At 48.0% G+C, this 19,977-nt stretch overlaps 1 protein-coding gene across 1 annotated transcript in view; it reads right to left on the bottom strand.

Annotated features, from left to right (window-relative positions):
- Nucleotides 1-8,790: 8,790 nt before the first annotated feature.
- The window catches only part of LOC126530673 (sialin-like), an 80,825-nt gene continuing 69,638 nt past the window's right edge, over nt 8,791-19,977 (bottom strand). Inside the window, exons 9-10 of the mRNA XM_050177936.3 lie at nt 12,563-12,648; nt 8,791-10,780 (exon numbers count right to left, since the gene is read on the bottom strand). Coding sequence (XP_050033893.2) covers nt 10,559-10,780; nt 12,563-12,648 — 308 coding nt within the window. The 3' untranslated portion in view covers nt 8,791-10,558. The remainder of the gene's footprint in view (nt 10,781-12,562; nt 12,649-19,977) is intronic.

The raw sequence follows: 19,977 nt of genomic DNA, 5'->3' as shown, positions 1-19,977 counted from the left end.
ACTTTGACCCCGGGCAGGTGAAATGGAAGCCGCTGGACCTCGATGATCTTCTTCTTGTTCTTCTTCTATAGAGCGTGAGCAAAATGGCCGGAATGGGGCATAGAGTTTCCGACTAACGTTTGTAAATTTGGCGCGGCGATTGTTCACATACTTAAATGACGGCTAGTCATTTACAAGTACGGGAACTATAGGCTAGTTTTCGCCTATAGTTTTCGTGCTTGTGGCTTTAGACGTTATTAGGGCTTTATTTATCAAGCTTGATCTGCTTTAATTAGGTTAATTTCGACGTAGACCTACTTTTCTAAATGTTTAAGGTAATAAGGTTCTGCACTTACCTAATCACTCTGAATTGTGGCGCTTATAACCGAATATATAGGTGAAAATTAAACATCAAGATCACGAAGTTCTTTGAAGTTAAAAGGACGAAGTTTAGGGAAATCCATGCACTAACCATCATTTCCATCTTGGCCATCCGTGTTACTCTACACTGACTATCTTATTACACACTGTTTTATTTCATTTATTATCGGTGTCTTTCACCCAATCGACATTTTTTTTTTCGTATGACCACCTACTTCGTTGGCCATCTCCTACTGTGGGTTTGTGCCATTATATAAGGAATCATCAGCATTGTCATGTTGCCCGTACCACAGAGCTTGCGGCTCGCATAGACACTAGGGCTAGAGTTGCCTCTGGCGATTTTTTGTAGGAAACTCAATGCAGTCAGGTAAGTAACTGTTTACTGCAGCATTTAGCTAATCACGTAGCGATTTGGCAGTTTTCTATGAAGACGTTGATGACGATGAAAAAACCTAAGGTAAGAGAGAAGCCAATGGTCATCCAGTACAGAGTGGAAAAAAAGTCTTAACAAGGTTAAGCGGCCCAGTACCATCTGACCGGAGCTTCGATAAGTGCAGCCAAATTTCATCAAATTACTTAGTGGCGTGAGCGATGATGTTCAGTTAATGGAGGCGCTGGTGTTGTAGCGTCGGAGACACGGAGCGAGAGGGACAGAGTAGGAGAAAAGAAACATTTTATGGAAAGCCTTCGAATTGCAAAGGCGCTAAGTGCTTACTTAGCCTTGCTGGCGAATTTCTTGAAAGACGACTCCGTGATCTTCGCCAGGTTCCCTTGATGTTCCGATAATGTGCTTGAGGTAGCCACTCGGTGTTGGGGGCAAAGTGAAGTGAGAGCTGGGAAAAACGCGCTAAATCGCTGCAATGGGCGCCATGCCAACGTATGGCCTACCAAGCTTCCAAGTGAGGTTGCGCATTCATCAATGCTGTTCCTGGAATAAACTGGTGTTCACGAGGCAGCAAACGCCATTGCGGCCCCAGCTTTTTCGTACAAAAATAACGCCAGCGTCGAGGAAAGCTCTTAAAAGTATTGAAGTGGTTGGCTTTTTTTTTCTGGAAGGTGATTTGGCGGATGCATCACGTTTGTGGTTTTCTTCTCCTTTCCGACCTTTGATCGCTTTTCGCCTACACTAGCCTCAAGAAACAGAGAGATTGTATTGGGAGGTGGTTTCTCGAAGGCCGCCGAATGTTTAAAATCGTCTCGACGGTGTCACAACCTTTTTTGCATCAAAATATGCTCCTATGTATTTATAAAATGCCTATAAGAGTAAGTGCAGCACCGTTTAGATTGGCTGCTGTGACGCACTATTTGCTTCTCTCCACGGCCGTCGAACAGCAACCTCTCCCGACGCTCCACCCCGGAAATGTGTAGATGTAGGTAGATGTAAAGCCTAGTGGTTATTGACACATGCCTACTAATATGCCCACTACTCCGGGTGCCACCTGAAACCCACAGGTTTTCTAATGGGCAGAGATGGGCCACGACCTTGAGCTCGATTGTTTATATGAGTTGTCATTTAGAAAGGTAATCCTATAGAGATTGTGTGCGCGGTCTCTGGGCGCCAAATGTCCAACCACAGATGGCCTCTTTGAAGAGCATCCGCCACACCTGTGAGTGGCAGACAAGAGCTGCCACCCGGTTCCGAGTGGTGACATAGGTAGAAGTGCGCACCCGGCCAGGTGTGTGGCCATTATGGGAACTTGACGCTTTAAATGAGGTTTTTGTCCTCCGCCAGAGAGCGTCCCCACCCAATAGGTGCATTGGGACGCCACATGGTAAATGGCCGCCATCAGAGAGGCCCAAATTACGCTTTCTTTAGGTGGTCCTGAGGGCTTCGACGGGACTTTATGGCACAGGCTACTTTGCCAAGCGTATCACCCGTGAAGAAAACCGAGCGCTAGGCCGGAGTATACGCATTTTTGAACGAACCAATGGGTGCCCGGCAGCAGTAAGAATCGTACCTACGACATCTCGAAGCCGAGGCGTGTGCTCTACCGCTAGGCCATATTTGCGGTGTACTTTATCCTCATACAGACTGGCAAGTGCGTGACAAGGTGCACGTTTTTCTGATATGGTAGGCTTCTGCTAATTCTCGAGTTAGCTGATTGTTACTTTCGAAGGCAATCTCCTTTGCAGTTAACAAGGGACAGCACCCACAATCTCTACAGTTAGCGGCCAGATGAGACGCCCCCGATGATTTGATTGACGTGTGGTGCACTCATAGATGCATGTTGGTACAGTGCCAAGATTGGTCTACATCAACGTTTGGTCACGGTGCTTCAAGTGTCCTGTGGCGTCGTTTATAGAAAGTAATTTTGTTCACCTCGGCGAAGGAATTAAATACCATTGTTGCTAGTAGTCTGTGCGTGTCAATGTGCCTTCCTGTATTGCCTTCTTTTCTTCAAGCTCTTTGAAGACAATACATTCTTTGGCGAGTTAGGACTATTTTCCCTTTTATAATTTGTCTGTTGCTAAGGTCTGTTTCTAGCCGCGTTCATCGGCCGATCCCGAAATTGTGCTGTTAAATTATTGTGATGATGTTGACAATGACAATCACAAGGTTGACAATGTTGTTGATGATCACTGATGACAAACGTTGGCAGACCATTCAACCTCTAGGTTATGTCGATGAAACTTCGCTCCAGCACGGCTGTCAATTAATTATACGGTTCACAAGGCACCCTATTCACGCCCCAACTCGCCCAGGAAGGCATGGTCTTTCATCGACTTCAAGTATGGGCTGAATCGGCTTGCAACTATTTTTTTTTATACGGGCACATGCCACATTCTCCCGTCTTCCTTTGCAGAATTATATGGCGCCAGCGTCTCCCTGACAGCCATTGTTTCGCCAGCTAGAGTGAGGAACGACCTAGACATATGCTGCTATTGTTCTCGCTAGCTTCATAACAGTGTTTACTCGTTATAACAACGATAAAATTAATAAAAACTATTTGTGCAAAAAGAAGTTTGTCCCACTTTTATTTCACTGCAAAGTTAATGCCGCTTCTTGACGCCGACATACGTGAAACTGCTCTGACGTAAAGTCCCATTCGGCGCCCCTTACCACTCCGCGCCAACTTACGTTTTGGTCCCCAGAATTTAGGTGCCGATAATGTGAGTTCATAATCACCGTGATTATCGCTCCTTTACCTTTCATGTAGGAACCTTTCGTTTCGAAAATTCACGCTTCCAGCAACAGTGCTACAGCGAAATCTACGAAGCGCGAAGTGTAAAAATAGGAAGTTTACGGGACACTCGCTGTGGTTCTTGTCACATTACAGGTGACTACGTGCTAGGAGAGAACCATGCAGTAAAGCGTCGCTATTAGAAACCCGGCATAGAGAGAGAGGGAGAGAATATTTATTTCTAATGAGGCGTGGAGACTTCCTCGTATAGTTGGAGCCACAAGTTCAGGGCCCCATTGGCTCGCGCCACTCCGCGTGCCGGCCGGATCAGTCATCGCTGCTCTTGCGTTTCTATGCTGGTCAGCGCAGTCTCCCGGGAGGAAGGTGAAGATGAAGAAATAGGGGAGTCTACTGAACCGTTTCGATTTTCCCTCGCCTAAATTCATGTAACAAAATTTTAGATTTTTACCTCCATTTTCTGAACACATAAGCAAAGTCTGCCCGAGTTTGCAGGATTGTTTAGAATGAAGTCACGTAAGACGATTTCAAAGGTCCCTTTGAGATCCAACGCTAGAATTGCTTTTGTTTCAGCTGTACTCGGACAATCCACGACATCCTCCTTAGGTTGTAGGAGTATGTCCTGCGCAGACAGGCCTGGTCAATACCAGAATAAGGTATTGGGGAAGGATTGGTTCACTTCGAGGTCAGGCTGGAAGTGCATAAGAACTACGTACTGGAAGAGTTCGGCGATGCACGAAGTCAGGGAAATGGGTCGGTGATTTTGGAGAAACAATGGTTTCCCGGATTCGTAATTACGGTAATAACGGCGTGTCGTCATTCCTAGGGAAGCGCTCCGTTAATCCAATTGTCTTTATGGTATGCAGTGAGTTGCCATACGACCTGATCGTCGAGATTGTGTAGCAGTGCGTGGTGAATGCCATCTGCTCTGTTATATGATGTGTAAGACTGCGCTCACTTCTGTCTCTGTAATATCGCTGTTTAATTTTGTTGTTTCCTGGAGTGTATAGCCTTTGTACTATGAACGGTGACCTGCAGCAATGTATCTCTGTGTCAGTGTTTGGAGGAGAGCGCCATCACCCATTCGTTCTTTGTGGATGATAGCTCAGACGGTGTTGGTTGTGTGCGCTTTTGTGTGCGTTGTGTTAAGTAGTGGTCTGAGGAGGGACAACGTTTTGGATGTACTTAGTGTGCAAGTAAGGCGGTCGCAGACGTTGTGCCAATGATTACTAGTGAGGTTGGTGGGGTATTCTTCCGCTTCTGCTGGGCGATTCTTTGTTTCAGCCTACGGTTGTGCCGCTGCCCCTTCCATCGTTTGGTCAGGACTCTTCGAGCATCCCAGAGGTGGAGCAGATCTCCGTTCACATACAGTGTCTATGTTCTTGCAGCGAGTTTCTTGGTGGTAGCTTTAAAATCTGCTTGAAGCTGTTTTGTCCACTCGTGTAGAGATAGCGTGTCGTGTTGATGAGACTTGATTCCGTTGCGCCGAAAAGCGTCCATGTTCGTTATTTTAATTGCACGTTCTGGGGGCGCGTATGAACCCAATTGGACTTCTGTGGTTAGAATGCTGTGGTCACTGCCCAGGTTCTCCATTAGGTTGTTCCAGCTACATTGAGTAAACTCCTTGAGCATTGTTAGGTCGGTGCACGTATCCCTGCATACGCTGTTCCCAATTCTGGTTGATGTGGCAGGTTCTGTCAGCAGAGTGAATCGATGAAGGCTTATGGCGTGGGGTATACGGCGGCGTCTTGTAGCTTCTGTTTGGTACGCCCGGGATGAGTTGGACGCATTGAAATCTCCCAGAGTAATGAATTTTTGTCTTGTTTTCTGGCGGCCGAATAAAAGATGTCCGAATTCGTCTCTTCGTCATTTAGGTTCACTGTATATATTAGGTAGAAGCAAGCTGGCTTGATATCGATTCCCGGCCACGGCGGCCGCATTTGGATGGGGGCGAAATGCTAAACCCTCGTGTACTTTGATTTAGATGCACGTTAAAGAACCCCAGGTGGTCCAAACTTCCGGTGTCCCCCACTATGGCGTGCCTCATAATCAAAAAGTGATTTTGGCGCGTAAAACGCCATAATTTATTTTTAATAATATTGATTCCTGGGTAAAATTTTTAACAGCACATGCGGAATATGGGAACTGTCGAGCGTATGCTCGATCACTGGGGTTTGTTTGGACACAAGTGTGGCAGTTAGTGGTGCTTTGGTGGTGTCGCACTTGTCTCTGTAGGCATTGTATCCAGTGAGTGTGGGTTTGTAATGTACTGCAAGGCACAGAGCTTCTCAGTGAGTCAGGCACGGCCCCATTGTGACCATGCTTACTGTACGCCATCATGTCGCACAATTGCAAGAGCTACAAAGGTGGTCAGGCGGGATAGTTGGTTGCTGGAACTCGCATGATTAGTTCGACCGGCACGAGTGATTTCTTTTTATTTTCTTGTGTGCATGTTCTGTTCCTAATTGCTCCCTCTATGCCTTGCTTTACTTTCGTCTTTGTGGCCTTTCCCCCCATCTCGCTGTTTCTCCTTTACTTCCCTGCTCCTCATTTTCAACTTCCTTTTCTATCCTTTCCTAAGAGTACGCAGGCTCTGTGCCCCTCTCGGTCGCAGTTGCCAGCCTGCTCCTTCCCTATCTCCCTCTTCTGTGTGTGTATGTGCGTTTTCATGTTTAATAATAATAATAATAATAATAATAATAACAATAATAATATTTGCAGCAACAATTGAAGATACGCACACAATAGAGCGAAATAGGCAGGATGACCGCTTCACATGCATTACAATGCGCCTGACTACACCACATGCCGTACAAAAATACGGAAAGTTGTAAGACATAGGACAAATCATAGCAAAGAGATAATTGAAAATATTTACCGAGCTTATGAAATTATATAAATGAAATGGACACTGATATTCGAAAAGCGAACTCTCCAGAATTTAGGGCTTGTCTATGTTCTTACATTTCGGAGTTGTTATATGAAATGTCTCATATTTCTCCTTCAATATTTTTTTGAAATCACTTAGCTCTTAAAACTGATTTGGAAACCTTACATTGATTTGTTTACGGGGTTCTGTTATCTTTTTTTGTGTTTTGTTACGAGTGCTTTGCCAAGTGTATAGGATGCAGGGCCGGTCAAGCCTTCTGACAGCTTTTTACCTGCCGTCCTCAACAATGCATTTACCTTGTTATGTTGGAATTAATACTTCGACTTTGACATCAACTGAATTTATTGTACTTTAAAAACAGGCGCACAGGCGCCATATAATAAACTAAGTTGATATACAGCTCTGCTGCCATCAATATTATTTATTTGATTATTAGGTCTTGTTGAATTTCAATCTGTTAATACGAATGTGAACTGCAACAAGCAATTGCAATAGTCTTCATTCGCCGGTCAGTGAGTACGTTTAAAGTACAGCGTGCAGCGCACAAATGGTTAGTCATCAATTTTTACACTCATAACATACAGCACCGTTCTAATACGCTGCGTCATTTACTTTGCGTAGGTGGCAGCAGTCACGTTTCTTGAGACGAGGATTACATTCTGGACAGCGGTGGCTGCGACAAGCTTAAGCCATTCGCATGGCCGAATACCCCCTAAAAATGCGAGGCCGCACCTCTGTCTCGATCGTTCTAGATGACCGTGCAGGGTGGCTACACCGCTACATAAGGCATCACAGCATGGAGCGCGCGCTTCCTAATTTGCCCCCTTCTTTTCGGTGTAGCTCACTCTGATGGACTCCGGCATGACCTTAGACTCGACGAAGGAGTTGTAGCTGCGGCAGTCAAGGCCGTCGCCGCTCCCGGTGTCCATTTTCACTGTGTAGTAGCGAGCGACGTGTTCCTATGCAAATGTCGGGACACGCCAATATCGCTTTGCGGGGAAACCCGGCTTGTGTTCGCACGGCCGGGATATACCGCGAGCACGATATGTCTACGTGAGAACAACACAGCAAACTCAATGTAACACGCATCCGAGCACGCGCGACCCACGCCTGCTTCAATGCGTGTACTGAGCTCGCACGCAAGTCTATCCTTCACGATGGCGGCGAAAATCCAATCTAGCTTAGTTTACGCACAGGGCTTTTGCCATTATTAAAAAAAGATGCACATGCGAGCTTTCTACATCGAAACGCGCCCGCACGCTTCACTTCGGCAATGTCGGTACTGTCATCTAGAATGCGGGGAGGCAAACCGCTCCTACGGCCATATAGCGGTTCATCGCTGCAGACCGAGGGAGAGAGAGACAGGAAGCTCTTTCATGAGAAGCAGAGTGGTTAGCCAGAGTATATTCACCTATATGCTGGGGATGAGAAATTGGGGAAGAAATAACCTGGGAGAAGGAGGGCAGTATAGAATGGAGAGTGCAGATACAAGCGTTGTGATTTAATTGGCAGCAGAGTAAGTGTCATACGCGATGAAGCTTGCCACTGAGCCATCAAGCAACTGACCCACAAGAGTTACGTCAGTGCTTTACGTAGCAAACGGCACGTGTGGTACAGGTCTGCCAGCCACGGTTGTCGGTAGTAAAGCACTCGCTTCACACTTACCTGACCTACAAACGTTTTGTGAGAAAACACTCTTTATTTGCTGGAAGCGTGTTTTTTTTTTTTTTCACTCGTTCTGGGAGATTGGTGGCGACGGGTGTATTCGAAATTATAATTTCTAGAGGGGAACAGCCCTTACGGGCTGCATGCGCCGATAACTTTCACCTTATTGCAGAGTACCTTTGTAATGTCGTGTTTTAACAGCACTAGAATTTGAAAAGGAAATGAGCGTGTTGAATTGGTGCATATCAACTCAATAAAAAGAGAGGACACGCGGAAGAAAGAGGACCAGCTCCTGTACTGACTTTTTGGTTTTTCTTTTTTGGATGTGTGATTACTCAATATATATTCATTTCGCCATCCCAGCTCCTCACCAACCGTTTTGTTCTATATGGTGCCGCCAACTAACGTCATATTCAATGACATGAAGAGTTCCTCGAGTGTCCCGCGGCGTTTTCCCCAGATGGCTTTCCACACGCGCGCGCGTTTTCCTCGCTTCCACAAGGAACGTTTGAACGCGTCAGGAATAGAGAATCGTGTCGCGATTGCCACTTCCGGCATTTCGCTGTTAGATGTCTATCTTCTACTTCGCGTTGCTTCGGTCGCTTTTCACGGGAAGCGGGCTTGCTGCGACAGGCTAAATTTGGCAAATTGCGAAATCCGTTTGGGCACGTCACTATGCTTCGTACTTTGTATATTTAGAAACCGCGTTATTAATTCAAACAAAGAATAAGGTCATAGCATTTGAATGAATGTTTTATTGCACATACGCTTATTGTCGACGTTCGGCTTAGAGGCGCCACAAACAAACAAACGAACAAGAAATACGGAATACATAAGCCCCTCGAATAGGGAGAACAAAGTAAGTTGTAATGATTGCTACATGAAGGAAAAGTGAGTAGAGGCCTGCACAATACAGATGTGAACAAGTGACATTTGAGAGTATGAGACATGATGCTCGAGTATTTTCGTGATCAGTGACGGAATAAGCGCGGCACAAGAGGCTTCATCAACGTTATTTGCTCTAGCAGGCGAGATAGATCGAAAATATTTCTTGGAAAATTGCCAGACTTCGTTTAATACACTTTAGTGTGATTCACGTTCCTTGCTCGAGTGTGACAGCCCGCTGGGCGGGCTCTAACGCCACAAGCACAAGGAATAAGCTAAATGAGGAGATTCCAATGTCAGCATAAATAAAGTCAACACATGGCGGTCAGTTAACCACCAAGGCGATTATAGCATGCGCGGTATGATGATAGTGAGTGAGTAGATGAGGTGATTGGTTCGGACATGTCAGAGGTGACAAACACATCGGAGGGGGGGGGGGGGGGGGGCAACGAGCAGCTTTGACGACCGCGATTGATCTCCACAGTGGTGCTAAAATACGGAGGAAAGCTCCAGTCTATCTTGGCATTCGAACGCAACTGTGGCCGATGAAAGACCTTGGTTGGACTCAAGTCGAATTTTGCGCGAGAGCGTCCCCTAGTGTTTTTAAAGTTAGACAAAAGGACAAGTCGGTGGAAGAAACGAGCAGTTAACGTCAACGCAGCGAGAAGGTCGTCGTCAAGCAAGCGACGGACGTCGAAGTCGAACTTCTGCGTGCGCTGCGACCGCGGGGCGTGCGAAACTGTCACGTGCTTTGTCTTCCGGTGTTCACGGTCTTCCTGCGCACGCTCATTGACAGATGCTTTTCGCGTCATCACTAGCCTGGAAGACTTCTACAAGACACGAATAATAACCACGTAGGTACGTCCTCCAGGACATGTTTCATGCCCTCTCGTATGACCGCTCCTAATGCAACACGGATTTCTTCACATGCTGGGTCCGTCGGGTACGGAGCACGGCACACAGCAAGCGGCACTTTCAAGTTGCCATTGGATTTCCTCCTGGATGCCTGCGTGCGAATCGTACAATTTGCACCAGTACTTTAGTGATCCCAGATGCCAGCAATTGTGGTGGCTTACGGTAATGTCGAGTGCCAAACAGAACGTGCATCCGTCACAGCTATCAACAGAAGTTGATCTATCATCTTCATCACGGCACAGTGGATAACAGCAGCAGTACTTTCTCATCACATGCTAAATCAGTGATCATACGACTGCTAATATTACGCGAAGAACTAAAAGTATCGAAACTAGCTTGAAGAATATTTTGACTGTAACGCTGCGGTCACTTCACCGTTCACCGAATATTCCGGCTGAAGCGTCATTCTAAAAAGAACGAGAAGAAGTTGGTATCGACCGGTAGTGTGCCTTTGACGATAATGAAACCGCGAGTCTCCGACGACATCGAGAAAATTGTAAGGTTGTTGAGGTGCTTAAATGGAAAATGTGTTGGCAGTGCTCTTGGCGCCGGTGGTGCCTATCCACTTCTGCGGTGGTCAGATGTCGCAACGCGATAGCCGTCTGTTGTGAACGGGGGGCAGCGCCGTCGCCTGCATAGCGAGGTGCTTCCCCTGGCGCAACTATGCAACTGGCCCGCTCGCGTCAGCGCCAGTGACGTTCTCTTAGAACATGTGGAAGCTCTCGGCGAAGCTGGTGGTGAGGTCGAAGCGGTGTGCGCCGTCGGCGTGCTGGTGCTCGGCGTGTGTCGCGACGGCCTCCGGGGGCGGCGAAGGCTGCGCCCAGGGCTGCAGCTCTGCCGAACCGAAGACCAGAAAGGCCAGCGCGCCCAGCAGGAAGATGCCGCACGTCAGGTAGAACACCATGGCCCAGTTGTCCAGAGTGGGCTGCGCACAGGCAAAACAGCGCGTTGCATACTGGGTGCACGGCGACCGTGCGTACTCCGACGGGGTACGTTTTGCTGCGCTTATGACAGTGTATACAAGTATGGCACGGTATCCTCGATGAAAACCGAGTAAACTACCAGAATGGTTTATGGCGAGCTTAGTTTCAGAGATTTAGTTTCGATCAATCAATCAATCAATCAATCAATCAATCAATCAATCAATCAATCAATCAATCAATCAATCAAACAATCAATCAATCAATCAATCAAATTAATGCTTATTTCTCCTTTGGAGAAAGTCTTAACAGAAAAATAAACGGGCTGAATGCACCGCAGTACAGCAAGATATGGCCAGGGGATTATTCGCGGGAATTCCGAAATTTTGCTGTATAACAGTTTGAGGGAATTACAGCTTCGGCACATAATTGGTACGCCTTTAGATGACTAACGCTCAAGAATTATAGCCACGCTCTTGGTTTGCATACATTTGGCGTGATCGAAATTCATGCAGTTATCGATTACTTGAAGCTCATTGGGGCAATACAAATAACGCCCTTCGGTTGAAGCGGCGTATTTGGGGGTCAAATAACAATGAGACGTGACGTCCCTACTGTCGAACATGTTGCACTAGAACTTGCTTACTCCCTTCCATCGCTCAGATGTGTATTACAAACACCTTGCTTCGTGGTTACGGTGTTCCTGTCAGCTCGGGGAGTTTTAGTGGTGGTTCAGCATTGCTGCTCCATTTGGGATCATATAATATGTCCGAGTAAATCAGCTATAAGCCGACTCCGAGCCGCTATTCAATAACGCCTAAACAGTTATTATTCTCGGCCAGGACGACGCACAGTGGCTTAAGCAGTATAATATCCATGGATCACCCTTTCGTAACCTGCAGCTTCCATGCTATGGAAGGAGCGCGATCATCGCGCGGTGATTCAAGGGTAATCTTTGATTACTCATAAATTTCATCGTGCTTAACGCATTCAAATACTTATTTGCGGATGTTCTTTGTGAAGTGATGTCTCTTAAACGCAGTCCGCAACTTTCATAAAATAATTGTTGCGATGTCATTTTAAGAGTTAGCATTACCTCGGTAGCACGTATGCACGGGAACAAAAAGAAAAAAAATTGTTCCCCTTGGCATTCAGTGTAGCGAACTTGACGGGGCTTGTTAAACCGCTCTAAAAACTTAAACTGTACCAAATATCAGAAGTAGGTTCCTCACTTTAGCCATAAACGTCTTCGGTAAATTTCCCTGAAATCTCAAAAATAGAAAGCTTTTGCGTGAAGCTCGAACATTTGTTTACGTAGCGATCAAAGAAGACATCATAATACCTAAAATTGCATAATTTGGTATTTCTGAACGATACACCGCCCTAATAGCATCATTCTAGAATCGGATTTATGCCAAACCCACATCAGCAACGTAACAATTTGTCCGCTTCCGACAATATAAAACATTAGGTTCACATAATTGTCATCCCTCTTATTGATGCCGTCACGGAGTTGTTAGTTGTTAAATCGGCGGTTGAATTTGTTTGATATTTATCGATAGCTTTTTTAAAATAAATCTGGTCATAAATCAAGAATCTACTTTCTACATTCGGCAGAATTGGAGTTCTCATCTAAACTAAACAAATGGCGCTCAAACCCGTACTGCACTTGGTTTATCACAATATTTATGCATTAATTCACGTGTTTCTGAATAGGCAAATCGTAGTTGGTCCCAAACTAAAGCTTAACAACTGCCGCTGACAAAGAAACAGGATGATATGCTTACCATTGGTGAAGTGACCACGCCAACGACCATGGGAGCTAGAAAGCCTGACACGTTGGATACGGTGCCCGCGATGCCGTACAAGATACCTGCAACGTGACGGCACCGTGGGCATAATGTGAGCACTTGTTTCGGCATAGGCGACAAGGCATCGTTAAATGTAAAGATTTACGTGAATGACAAAACAGCACACCTACGTGGCCAAGTGAGGTTAACAGTGAATAAATAATTCATTAGCTTAAGCTCGGAAGTACAAGGAAACAGGGTTCTCCTGATAGTAGAACATGTAACGTGACGTCACGATCACTTCATGAACTTAGAGTGGCCGTCATGAGCGAATGGGAAGGCGTACAAAATATATATAACTGCGGGAGGGGGGGGGGGGGGGTAGAGGACAGAAGTAGTCAGAATCTGCAAGGACATGGAAAAAATCTTCATTGATATATTTCTGTCATATCTACGTTCTGAAGATGTAATTCAAAGGGCCTGCGATTAAAGAAACGCTAAGAGAGGATTGATGTTCGAGCAGCTCACAGCGCTCCGCATCATCATCATCATCATCATCATCATCTTTTATGTCCACTGCAGGACGAAGGCCGCTCCCTGCGATCTCCAATTCCCCTGTCCTGCGCCAACCAACTAGCGTCCGCGACTAGCGCCCGCGAATTTCCTAATTTCATGGCCCCACCTAGTCTTCTGCCGTCCTCGACTGCGCTTCTCTTGGTACCCATTCTGTCACCCTAATGGTCTAACGGTTATCTAATCTACGCATTACATGACCTGCCCAGCTCCATTTCTTTCTCTTAATGTCAGAATATCGGCTATACCTGTTTTCTCTCTGATCCAAAACGCTCTCTTTCTGCCTCTTAACGTTATGCCCAGCATTCTTCGTTCGATCGCTCTTTGCGCGGTCGTTAACTTGTTCTCGAGCTTCTTTGTCAGTCTCCAAGCCTGTGCCCGATATGTCAGCCGCGGTAAAGTCCACTGAGTGTACACCTTCCTTTTCAGTGATAATGGTAAGCTTCCAGTCAGGAGCTGACAATGTCTGCCGTATGCGATCCAACCCATTTTTATTCGTCTCTCAATTTCCTTCTCATGATCAGTGTTCCCTGTGATTAATTGACCTAGGTAAACGTACTCCTTCGCAGGCTCTATAGGCGGACAGCCAATCCTAAGCTCTTGCTGCCTTGCCCAGCTATATCTTTGTCTTCTGCATATTAAGCTTTAACCCCGCTCTTACACTCTCTTTGTTAAGGTCCTCAATCATTTGTTGTAACTTGTCTGCAGTGTTGCTGAATAGAACACTGTCATCGAAAAACCGAAGGTTGCTGAGATATTCACCGTTGGTCCTTACTTCTAAGTCTTCCCAGTTTAATAGCTTGAATACTTCTTCCATGAACACGTTGAAGAGCATTGGAGAGATCTTGTCTCCTTGTCGGACTTTATAGGTATCTTCCTACTTTTCTTGTGTAGAATTAAGGTAGCTGTGGCATTTCTGTAGATATTTTCCAAGATATTTACCTAACTGGTGTGTACTCCTTGATTACATAATGCCTCTGTGACTGCTGGTATCTCTACTGAATCAATTGTCTTTTCATAATCTATGAAAGCCATATAGAGAGGCTGATTGTACTCCGCAGACTACAATCAGCGCTCCGCAGACGCCAGTGTAAAGACGAAGCCTGTGCAGGAGGCGTGACAGAAGCGAAGCAATGGATAACAAGCTCTTCAAGATTGGTGCGCATCGCGCTGAATTATTCGAAGCGGCAAAGAGTGATATTGAAGTTATCGAAAGCAGCTAGATGCGTAGTGGTACAGTTACAGATAGCCTGCTTCTATGTCCTCTTCGCCCGCCGCTCCGTGCAAGGTGGAGACATTCTTTGAAGGGGTCGTCGTTGCCGCGTCCGCCAACGAGTTTTAGCACCACCGTTAAGGTGCTGCTTACTGCGGCCAGGCAGGTGCGCGTGTTGCAACAAGTTCTCACAGTCAGGGGGAGGAAGACGACGACGACGGTGCAGTGCGGACGTGCGTCGCATGGGCTCCGCCGAGTTTTGACCAACCCGGACCTTTTCGACCCATTGGACCTCCAAAATTTTGGTTGGAGCCTAAAGAGGACCAGAAGCGGACCACCAGGGCACCGAATTCAAGACGGTGGGACGATTTTTCGTTTTTTTTACCGGACTTTGAATTTGCCAGGTGGTCGGGCGAGCGCTAAGCCTCGTTGTGCCTAGCACGACTACGGGCGCTCGTGGGCACCCCGGCCTCGTCCCGTGGGACGATGCAGCCTGGAACGGACCTCTGCCCCGACAACCGACCCGATTCTAGACGGACAATGGATGGACAACCCAGGGACTTATTAGACGCTCAAGAAATGGAGGAAGATTACCTCGACGCCGCCGAACCCGAGCTTTTAGCGGGCAGGGGCAACGAGGAGGCCGCCATGCAAGACCCACAACGCGGACCACAACGCGAAGAAAACCAAAACTGGGAATTAGCCATGAGTAAACGCCAGAGGAAACGCCATAGAGAAAACGAACGGAACAACCCCGGAAATTCTCCACCGGCCGCTCAGGGGGACCTCGGCGGAAAAAACCTGGCCAACACTCCGATAAAAGCTGGCACGCCAGCTGCGTCAAAGCAGTGCGAGAAGGAGACGATGCGGCAGCCCAGACTGAGGCTGCCTCCGCTCCCGAAAGACGACTTTAAGATAATTTTGAGACCGAAAGGACTCATTGTGAGATCGCTGCAAACCCACCAAGTCGCCCGGGCCGTAGTGGCGGCAACCAACTCGAAATGTAAAGGTGAAGACTTGATTATCAGACTTCGCAACGGCTCGAACATCATTATTGTAAGCACAGATAACGAGGAAGCGGCCCAATACGTGAGACGCATCACTTATCTCACGTTCGGGGAACGCACCCATGAAGTAAACGCTTACGTGGCAGTCCCCTAGGACACCCAACGAGGGGTAATTCACGGCGTAGACCCCGGAACATCGCCGGAGGAACCCAAGGCCAACCTACGGGTGCGGACTCAAGGAGCCACGATCCACAGCGCCCGCATGCTGGGAAAATCAAAATCCGCCGTCATCACCTTCGACGGCCCCATAACCCCAAGGCAAGTCCTATACTGCGGAGGAGAGATGTGGTGCTACCCGTACCGTCCAACGCGGCAGATTTGCTACATTTGCTGCCAGCAAGGACATCGATCGGACGTTTGTCCGTACCCGGAGACCAAGGCCTGCAGACTATGCGGGACGCAGAATCCGGCAGAAGGACACCAATGCACACTCAGGTGCCTGGTTTGCGACGGCGATCACGCAACCGGCACGAAAGATTGCAAGCTGCGACTCAAGACGGCCGGAGAGCTGCGAGGGCGACCCCCTCAGAAAGGCCAGCGGCAGAGCCGGAGCCGGAGCCGATGGCGACGCCCGAGATGGTTCAGCTCGGAGGGCGACAGGGGCCGATCCCAGAGCCACAACGGGGCCGGGTACGAGGACCAGTCGCGGAGCCGAAGTAGGGGCCGGAGCCGAGGACGGAGTCGAAGCCGTGGCGGACCCAGGGACGAGTCCTTCCCACCCCTGGGGAAGCAGAACGGCAGCCCGGGGCAGCAGAAGCAACAACAACAGAAGAAAGGCGGAGTCCAGGTGAGCTGGGGAGCAGGCCCTCCCAAATCATTGTTTCCGCACTCGGATCAAAACAACCAAACAAACAACGAAAAGAAACTAGCTGAGGAAAATAGAGCACTCAAAAACGAACTTGAGCTCTGCCGAGAAGAAACGCGGCAGCTAAAAAAGAGAATAGACGACCTAATAAGGGAAATGCAGTTGCAGAGGCAAGGCGGGAACTCACCGAGGCGAACGCCGAGCCCACCAGTAGAGCAGACCACACAACAATCAGAAGAACAGAGTCTTAGAAACGAACTAAAAAGCTTCATGCATACAATGGAGAATCAAATGTTACAAATGCAACAGAAAATAGCCTTGCAAGAGCAAAACTTCCGCAGTTACGTAAAAAACCAAAACACACAGAGAACCACTAATGACGCCAGAGACAGGCTCTTTAACGAGAGAAGATTTGGACCAGAAAGCCAAAGTAACAACAACAATACATCATGGCAGGACAAAACAAACTAGAAATATGGCAATGGAACTGTAGGGGATACCGGCGAAAGCAGGGACTCCTACAGCAGTACATAAACACTAGAGACAAACCACCAGACATTATTATGTTACAAGAAACTAATACAACACCCACCCTAAAAGGATACACGTGCCGGCAGAGCGGACGCACCGCAACCCTCATTAGCAACAAGATAGTCACCATAGCACACAAAGGAATTGAGAACACGAAAATCGAACACATAATAACCGAGATAATACCCAAAAAGAAGCACAAAGCTAAAGCACATTTATAGTCAATCTATACAGTCCCCCCAGGCAGAAAGACGGCGACTTCGGCAAACTCTTTGCAGAAGCAAACATGCTAGCCAAGTCAAACACCCTAATAATTGCGGGGGATTTCAATGCTAAAAGCCCGAGCTGGGGATACCAGAAAATCGAAAAGAAGGGGCAGCAAATATGCATTGCGGCAGAAAACACAGGCTGCGACCTCTTAACGGACGAAAATCAGCCAACGCGCCAGGGTAATAGCGTTAGCCCAGACACCTGCCCAAGGAGCAAAGCAGGCCGAGTGGGAGAACCTGCTAGAGAACCTAGACAGCGATCATTATGTACTGAAAACTACAATCGAAGCGAAGAACGTAAAAAGAAAAATCGGCACAGCCCATATCACAGATTGGCACGCCTTCCGTAAGCACAGCGAACAACTAAAAAGGGAAATACCTCGATAGAGGAATGGAGCCAACAACTAAAACAGATACAAGAACTCTACACACGGGAAATAGATAGAACAGAACAAACACCGGAGGTGGACCCGCGGCTACTCGGGCTATGGGAGGCGAGACGCGGGCTCACAAAACGCTGGAAAAGACAAAAGCTAAACAGGAAACTCAAGAAGAAGATAGCAGAGATCACTAAGAAGGCAGAAGAGTACGCAACACAGCTAGCCAGGCAAGGGTGGCAGCAGTTCTGCAGCTCACTGAACGGCACGCTTAGCACAGCCAAGACGTGGCGCATACTAAAAGCCCTCATGAACCCAACCAAAACGAAAACAGAAAGCGGCAAAGCAATCCAGAAACTGGTCCACCAGCCCGAAGGCTCCGACGAGGAACTGTTGGAGGCAGTGCGTGTAAAATGTTACGGCAAAGACAATCTCAAAGGCTACGACGGGGAGTATCTGGGGACAGAGAACCCCCACATGGACAGACCGATTACAAGAGAGGAAGTTTACGCGGCAATTAGAGCGACAACCAAAAACACAGCCGCGGGCGCCGACAAGATCAGAAACTCCCTAATACGCAACCTCAGCGACGAGGCGATATATCAGCACACAGCATACCTCAACACACTGTGGGCACAGGGCACGATACCGAAGGAATGGAAGCACGCTGTCGTGGTGATGATACCTAAACCCGGCAAAAAGCTTCAGATTGAAAACCTGAGGCCCATCTCCCTCACCTCGTGCCTCGGTAAACTCTACGAAAGGATAGTCACCAGAAGAATCCAACACCACCTGGAGGACAAGGAGCTATATCCGCACAGCATGTTTGGCTTCCGGGCGAACCTGTCAACACAGGACATCCTGCTACAGATAAAAGAAGAAGTCATAAACACGTCACCCAGAGCAGGCGAAAACGTTATCATGGCCCTAGATATCAAAGGGGCCTTCGACAACGTTAGCCACGAAGCCATCATGGAAGGACTGAACCTCGCCAACTGCGGCAAGAGAATCCACGACTACGTGAGGGCCTTTCTGACCAAACGCACGGCAACGGTGGGATTGGGGGATCTGCGAAGTGACATCTTTACCACCCCACGCAAAGGCACGCCGCAGGGCTCCGTGATCTCACCAATACTCTTCAACATCGCAATGATCGGACTGGCTCGACGACTCAGCAAGATTGATGGCATCCAGGATGCAATATATGCTGACGACATCACGGTCTGGGTCAATCGAGGCTCCCTGGGGCATAAGCAAGAAAAATTGCAGGAAGCGGCCGAGTGCGTGGAAGAATACGTCAGAGCAAGGGGCCTGGCGTGCTCCACCGAAAAATCAGGAATCCTGAGAGTGGGAAGAAACCCCACCAAGGAAGAACTAATGGTAAAACTAGACGGACAAAACATACCTGAAAGGAGCATGATACGCGTCCTAGGCATGTGGATTCAAGGAAGCAAGAAATGCAGCCACACAATCAGCTTACTAAAAAAATCGACAGAACAAGTAAGCCGAATGATAACGAGGGTATCTCAAAGAAGAAGCGGAATGAGAGAAGAAGACACAATCAAGCTGGTCAGAAGCCTAGTGGTCAGCAGAGTCACGTACTCGCTCCCGTACCACAACATGACCAAGCACGAAAAAGAACAGACGGAAACGCTACTAAGGAAAGCGGATAAGACGGCGCTACATCTGCCTAGAAACACGCCCAACGATAAGCTGTTACAGATGGGCCTAAGCAACACTTTCGAAGAACTCGCGGAAGCGCAGCTCATTGCACAGATCGCCAGGCTCCAGCAGACTGCCACCGGCCGCAAGCTCCTAAAAAGAATAGGGCATAACACAGACGGAATAGAGGATCGGGCTGCTAGCATCCCAGACAGCGTTCGCCAGACACTGGAGGTTAGCCCCCTACCGAGAAACATGGACCCGAATCTCCACGCCGCCAGAAGGCAGGCACGAGCAGATTTCGTGGAACGAAACCTAGCCGCACTAGAAAACACAGTATACACAGACGCGGCCGTATACCCATGGGACCGCAACACTAGAATGTTTAGAGTCGCGGCAGCAGTGGTAAACCACACGGGAGAACCAATTAGCTGCGCGACCCTGAGAAACTGCACGGTAACGGAGGGGGAGGAAGTCGCCGTAGCTCTAGCGGCGGTTGATGGTTACCGCAGGAACAAATCTCTGATAATTCTATCGGACTCCAAAGCAACATGCAGGAACTACACACAAGGCAGAGTTAGTAAGGAAGCACTGAGAATCCTCCTCAAAACAGAGCCTCCTAACAAAAAGATAAAACATAGGATCTTCTGGATACCGGCACACCCGGGATAGAGGGCAACTCAAGGGTGGACCGCCTAGTTCGCGAACTCACGCACCGAGCAGGGCAGTCGGAAACCCTAGAGGCCCCCTTAACGGTGGAGCCGACGTATGCAGAAATACTTAACTACTACAGAGGAAGGAGACTTAAATACCCCCCACCTCCATCGCTCACACAACATGAGGCAGTAAGCTGGCGAAGACTGCAAGCAGGTACGTTCTTCAACCTGCACACATTACACAAAATGTTCCCTACCC

The sequence above is a fragment of the Dermacentor andersoni genome, chromosome 4 (genome assembly GCF_023375885.2).
Source record: "Dermacentor andersoni chromosome 4, qqDerAnde1_hic_scaffold, whole genome shotgun sequence".
NCBI lineage: Eukaryota > Metazoa > Arthropoda > Arachnida > Ixodida > Ixodidae > Dermacentor > Dermacentor andersoni.
This window is presented reverse-complemented; position numbering and strand designations above follow the sequence as displayed.